The 7,015-nt window shown below is 36.1% G+C and overlaps 1 protein-coding gene across 1 annotated transcript; it reads right to left on the reverse strand.

Annotated features, from left to right (window-relative positions):
* Positions 1 to 1,405: 1,405 nt before the first annotated feature.
* On the reverse strand, positions 1,406 to 6,355 carry LOC107724271 (protein FAM8A1-like). Its single transcript, XM_016533111.1, has 6 exons — positions 5,983 to 6,355; positions 4,891 to 5,011; positions 4,278 to 4,401; positions 3,917 to 4,056; positions 3,710 to 3,726; positions 1,406 to 1,587 (listed from the first exon to the last, which is right to left on the reverse strand). Exons 1-6 carry the CDS (start codon positions 6,290 to 6,292, stop codon positions 1,406 to 1,408), a joined length of 894 nt encoding a protein of 297 aa, XP_016388597.1. The 5' UTR covers positions 6,293 to 6,355.
* Positions 6,356 to 7,015: the final 660 nt, after the last annotated feature.

Consider the following 7,015-nt stretch of genomic DNA (forward strand, 5'->3'; position numbering starts at 1 on the left):
ATCACAGCCCTGCTGATATTCCGACTAACAACAGCGCGTGTGATGCTGTGCTTTTATACAATATATGCTTTTAGTTCAATAAACAAGAAGTTAATATTGAGCAACTTACATTTTAGACACAGTATTGACAGTTGTGTTTGTCTATTTTGTATAATTTCCAAACAAAGCCACGGCAGAATCAATGCCAACGAGCAACACATACATGTCATTCCTGAATGAATCAGTGTATTGAATCATTTGAATGAACGACTCAGTGATTCACTCGTATACACAACACTTAAATACAGTCACTTGTCGCCACCTACTGGCATAACGATATATAGCCTGCAGAAAGAGTCACTAAAAATCGTTGCCAAACGCAGACTAGCAGAGGGATTTAAACAAAAATCAATTATTATGAAACACCCCTCGAGAATTAAGTTTGAGGAACTAACAGAACTAACTATTATATAAATAGATTTTTTTACTAATAATATAATATAATATAATACTACAAAAAATATAACCTTTAAAGGAATAGTTCACCCAAAAATTTACATTTGCTGAAAATTGATTTACCCTCAGGCCATCCTAGATATAGATGAGTTTCCTCATTGGAACAGATTTGAAGGAATTTAGTATTACATCACTTGCTCACCAGTGGATCCTCTGCAGTGAATGGGTGCCATCAGAATGAGTCCAGTATTACCCATATATTGCATTCTCCAGTCAAAAAGTTGTCTCATCTGAATCAAGAGAGAGATGTGCACAGATCAAGCACTGTTTACAAGCAAACATAGTTTTAAAAAAACACATAAAAAATGTGTCAGTGGATTTTTGACTTTTTGGAGGAAGTGTTGCTATGGACTCATATTTTAGCCAGAAGCAATGGTTTAAAGTTAAAATGCCCTTAATAATGGATTTGTCTCTTACAAATGCACAGTTTTCACTTCACACGACATTAATCGATGAACTGGAGTCATGTAGATTACTTGTGGAGTATTGTGATGTTTTTATCAACCATTTAGACTCTCATTCTGACGGCACCCATTCACTGCAGAGGATCCATTGGTGAGCAAGTGATGTACTGCTAAATTTCTCCAGATCTGTTTAGATTTTTAGCAAATTTTCATTTTTGGGTGAACTATTGCTTCAGCCACATGTTACAACAACATGTTACAAATGACAAGTTTGTGTCAACACTGGATTTGTGGCCTTTATGGAGCAGATAGTGTTGAAAAAAAGTGTCTTATGTAACTCCAGGCTTTAGTAAAAGTCTGAGTCTTAAAGGATTCCTGCAAGGTTTTTTTACTCACCAGATTCCATTTCTAAACATCAGACAGAATATACAATCGTTCTCCCATTCTCCTTTCACTTTGCATTTGGCCCACTCGAGACTCAATTACAGTTAAAACCTTTACGTATCTCATTGTGTAGAAGACAACAACTGCAGATCCTCCTCTCCAGAAACTTCACAGAGATCTCTGGATCTCAGCGGGACCTCAGCAAAGCCTGATCTGTGCGTGACTATCACAATGGAGCGGCGCATCTTCACGTCTGCAGCAAATGCCTGCTTAGAATGCGAGTGAATATCAAACTTGAGTAAAGCTGTTAAGCACACCACATGTGTCTGAGGAAAATACTGACTCTCGCCGGTTTGGAAAATCCAGAGTCACACTGAATAAGGTCACTCGGTTCAAACTTCCCCACAGCGGTATCAGCATACAGCAGCAGTAGAGGTTCTTTCATACACAGCGTGACTCCTGTTTGAAAGACACTCTAATTCTCCTTCTATCCCACTGTAGGAAACCCGATTAGACCTCATCTTAACAACTCTGCCTTTCAGTTTCGGAAGGGAAGTGCAGGGATCTGCAAGATGGTCCGCTTGTAATTTATGGCTTTGGCTTCAGCTCTTAGAGTGATAAAAATGGCAGAGAGCTGGTGATGAATGCATAAGGATTAATGGAGGCTATTTAAAGACTCTACGCAGAGCAGAGAAGACAGGGACACAATTTTCCATTCTGAAAGGAAGTGGAAAATCCATGGATTATCCCCAAAATGACTATGCTGTGTAGTTCAATCATTAAACTTGGCGTTATGCCACAGTTCTGATACCAGAGGAAGCTTTTTACTCTACTGTGGTTGTTGTATATTGATCGGTCATTGGTTGGTTGGTAGTAGCCAGTGGTAGTGAACCAGAATGAATGCAACCAGGGTCATAAAGCCTCTTTGCCTGGTACTGTGCATTTCATTATGGGTTTTTAGGAGGAGCACCATTTATTAACAGTGAACCTAATATATGCTTGTGTATATAAATGTACACTACTGTTCAAAAGTTTGGAGACAGTAAGGTTTGTTTATTTATTTATTTATTGAGAGAGAGCAATTCATGTTTTTTACTTAGCAAGGACATTTAATTATATTAAAATAAATGCTTCTTTTGAACTTTCTATTCATCAAAGAATCCTGCCAAAAATGTATTACGGTTTTCCACAAAAACATTAAGCAACTGTTTTCAACATTTATAATGATAACAAATGTGACACTGAAGATTGCAGTAATGACTGCTGAAAATTCAGCTTTGCTTTTATAGTTATAATTAAAATATTTTGTTTTAGGTCAAAGCCTGTGAAATATCTCTTCACAAAGACAAATGACTGTTTCTGTGGCCAAAAAGTAAAAAACTAAAATTTGTGACCCTGGACCACAAAGCAGTCATAAGTAGCACGAGAATATTTGTAGCAATAGCCAACAATATATTGTATGTCAAAACTGATTGTTCTTTTATGCCAAAAATCATTAGGATATTTAGTAAATATCATGTTCCATGAAGATATTTAGTAAATTTCCTACTGTAAATATATCAAAACTTAATTTTTGATTAGTAATATGCATTGCTAAGGACTTCATTTGGACAACTTTAAAGGTGATTTTCTCAATATTTCGATTTTTTTGCACCCTCAGATTCCAGATTTTCAAATAATTACCTCGGCCAAATATTGTCCTATCCTAACAAACCATACATCAATGGAAAGCTTATTTATTCCGAATAATTTCAAAAAATTGGTCCAGGGTCACATTTATGCATTGCAATTTCATTGGTATGTTTGCTCAGTATGACAGAGAAAATATTTTTTCATAAGACCTAGATTTAGACCTAGGTCATGATGACTTGTGAAATATTTTATGCTTTAAAGGCCTAAATGTCATTGAAGGAAGAAATATGATTTATTTTTATTTACAGTACTTTACACTCCTGTATGTCATTTGTTATGTACAGTATATGTATATGCATAATAGTATATGTATATGCATTCTGTACGTATCACACATTTCTATTTCTATTAAATTAATCTTTATGAAGAAAAACGAACAAACACGCAATTAAATTGAGATTAATAACCTTTAAGCAACCTTGTGCTCTGTTCCGGCAGTTGTGCACTTTGGGTGTCAATAACATTGTGATTAAAACCAATGCTTCCTGTACTTTTTGAATCTGAAGAAATAGGTCAGCCAAATGTAACCTGTTGTAAACAATGTTGGTTGTTCTGTATTACTCTCCAAACAGGCCTCATTAAGTCGAGGCATTAATACTCTGCTGTGCTTTCAGTGCTGCGGATCGCTGTGGGATCAGCTCAAGAGAGTTCCTTCCTGTCGACGGGGCTTGTTACTGTCACAAGCATCCTCACCAGCTCCTCATGCTGTGAAGTTCCCTAATTAGTCACCTCACCGCAGCGCTCGTCTCTCCTGATTCACAGAGAGCAGCACACAATACACAAGGCACAAAAAGAGCCATTTTAATGAGGCATAAATAAATAAATATATATAATTAAATAAATACTATATATATTTTTATTATTATTTTATCAGGGCCATTTCTGGCAAAAACCCAGAGGTTTGATGGCCACCACATTATATAAATATACGCATAACTCACGCAGATAAGCTGACACTGGATGCCGGTACCACCAAAACCTGATTGGGCTGCACTAGGACTGTCGTGTCACATGTGACGACTCGAAGCCCCAGCAGGAACTTTCCAGGAGTGGCACCTCCAGCTCCCCAAATACAGATGATCTGCAGATGAAGACCGAAGGAGATGTGAGCTGTTTAAAAACAAACTCGTAACTCATTCAAACCACTTTTAGACTACAGAGTTTTTCTAGCAAATGCTGTTACAAAGTGAAAATATGACAAGGCTTATAAAACTTTTAAAAAATGTAAATTAAAAACAGATTGAGAGACCAGGCTTGTAATTGTGGCTTTCACAACATGAAAGACAAAAGATGCTCACTCACTTCATAGACACACACTAGGACTCTGTATGCTAAAGCCACGACCATCATCTTCTGCAGGTCCTCCAGTGACGTGTTCTCATCAATCTCCTCCACGATAAACTGCATCATGAATTTGGAAATATCTCTGTTTAGAAGATCAAAGACATATGAACTCTCATACAATACATATACACTCTGTTCAAAAGCAGGGAGTCAGTAAGATTTTTTAATGTTTATGAAAAAAGTCTCCTAAGGTCATCAAAACTGCATAAAAATGTAATAAATAAATAAAAATACAGTAAAAATAGTAAAACTGTATAAAAGTTAATTAAAATGTAAAATTACTGTTTTCTATTTTAATGTACTTCAAAATGTAATTTATTCCTGTGATGGTAAAGCTGAATTTTCAGCATCATTATTCCACTCTTCAGTGTCACATGATCTTTCAGAAATCATTCAAATATGCTGTTTTGCTGCTCAAGAAACATTTCAATATTTAAAACAGGCATGCCACTTAATACTTTGTGGAAACTGTGATATTATATGTAAAATAGTAGTACATCTATCTGTCCAGTGTAGGAATGATTCAAGAAGGATAATTCATTTTTGTTCTCAACACGTTCTCTCGACTCACCTCATTCCACTGAGATGCATGATCCACAACACTATGGTTGCCTTAACACAGAAGAGAATGAAGAAATCCACAGTTTCTGCCAGAAATCTACGGAGCGGGGAGGGGATGGTGTACTCTCTACCTGAAAGAACAAAAGATGAAGTCAGGACCATGAAGTTAGAACCTAAGTGTACATTCTCAAGTTTGCACCTTCAATGCTTCAACAAATAATAAGAAAATCAGATCGACAGAATTCACATCAGTGTCACAAATTTGCTTACATTTGTGACCCTGGACCACAAAACATAAGTATAAGTCATAAGTAGCACAGATATATTTGTAGCAATAGCCAACAATACACTGTATGGCTCAAAATTATCAATGTTTCTTTTATGCCAAAAATCATTAGGATATTAAGTAAAGATCATGTTCCATGAAGATATTTTGTAAATTTCCTACCATAAATTTATCAAAACTTAATTTTAATTAGTAAAATACATTGCTAAAAAAAGACAACTTTAAAGGGCGATTTTCTCAATATTTTGATTTTTTTTTTTTTGCACCTTCAGATTCCAGATTTTCACATTTGTATCTCAGCCAAATATTCTCCTATCCTAACAAACAATACATCAATGGAAAGCTTATTTATTTAAAAAATAAGACCCTTATGACTGGTTTTGTGATCCAGGGTCACATTTGATGGTGACCTACAAAATTATGCAGAAAGGGAAATGTCTAATTACTAGTAATTCTTTCACTATGTAAATTAATGTTGGCCTCTCTAGTACTGTGCTACTCAGTAGCTGGTGAACAGGTGTCATTGTCTGTCTGTCATGGCTTTTACAGTATCATGTATTTAGTCTGGTTTTTATTGCTGGATTATGTCTTTACACCAAATTTTAAGTAGGCACAGTGCAGCCTTGAGACACCTCAATGTGATGACAGAACATATAATATTAAAAAGTACATATAATGTGGATTATGGAGATACATATTACTAAAGGTACATAAAAGTAAGTTAATTTAGTCCAATTCTTCATTATCGTTTGTTAACATGAGTTTAATGAAGCAGCTAATTACTCCATCTCCTCGGAGCAGTGGATTGACAGCTACCTGCCGGCTGTGCTGGTGCTCTCTCAGCGCTGCTGGATGTGGCAGCGGCTGCTGGGCGGCTGCTCATCTGGTTACACCAAGCGGCGATGTCAGCGGGCGTCGCGGCACACGCGGATGCGGAGCCGCCGGCGGGCGGAGGAAAGAGCGGCGCGGACAGGAACACCCAGCTCTGCCAGCTTACATAGCCACTGTAATAGCGCCACATCCACTGCTGCAGCCGCTGGCAGTATTCAGTCGTTGACATGTTGTCATTGTCATTGGACCCCTGACCGTTTTTGACTGTTTCTTCCGCACTATTCTTCGCCGCCATGTTTACTGGTTTTATAAGTCTTATTTAGACTTCCAGTTATTAAAGAGGCTAATCGGCTCAGGCAGCGGCCATGACAACTGCTCACTGAAGCCGGAGTATACCATTTATTGCCAGTACATATGAACAATGTTTTTGTAGCTGGAGATTTTCAACTACCTTGTCCTGTGACAGACAGTTTCCATAATAATATTTATTATAGCAAAAAGACGTGTCTGGTACAAAAGACACTAACAGTGTAAGCTGAATATGAAATAGCATCAACTGTTAGTGCACCCCTGTGATATGCAATAATGTTGCCTGCGAATATCATTAAGACTGATCAAGTTAATTATAATGTAACACATAATCAAAGATAGGTATACAGTCATGATAAATCTGAAACTCGTTATTTAAAATATTAATACAGCTGTCATGCAATTTCAAACTATTGCATTAATTATTTAAAAAATGTTATTAAATAATTGCTATAATTATAGTCAAAAATTCCATAATTATCATTGACGATACACATTCAAAGACAGTTGTTTATTTTCATATAGCTATTATTATTATTATTATTATTATTATTATCATCATTATCATTATTATTATTAATACTATTGCACAACAAAAGTGATTTATCTGAAACATTAATACAGTGGTAAAACAAGTAGGAATTATTAAAACAGTAATTTATATCTGTAAATGTTGTAAACAAGTGCTATAGGCTACTCAAAATATATA

The sequence above is a fragment of the Sinocyclocheilus rhinocerous genome, unplaced genomic scaffold, assembly GCF_001515625.1.
Source record: "Sinocyclocheilus rhinocerous isolate Xijiao unplaced genomic scaffold, SAMN03320098_v1.1 scaffold574, whole genome shotgun sequence".
In the NCBI taxonomy this organism is placed as follows: Eukaryota; Metazoa; Chordata; class Actinopteri; order Cypriniformes; family Cyprinidae; genus Sinocyclocheilus; species Sinocyclocheilus rhinocerous.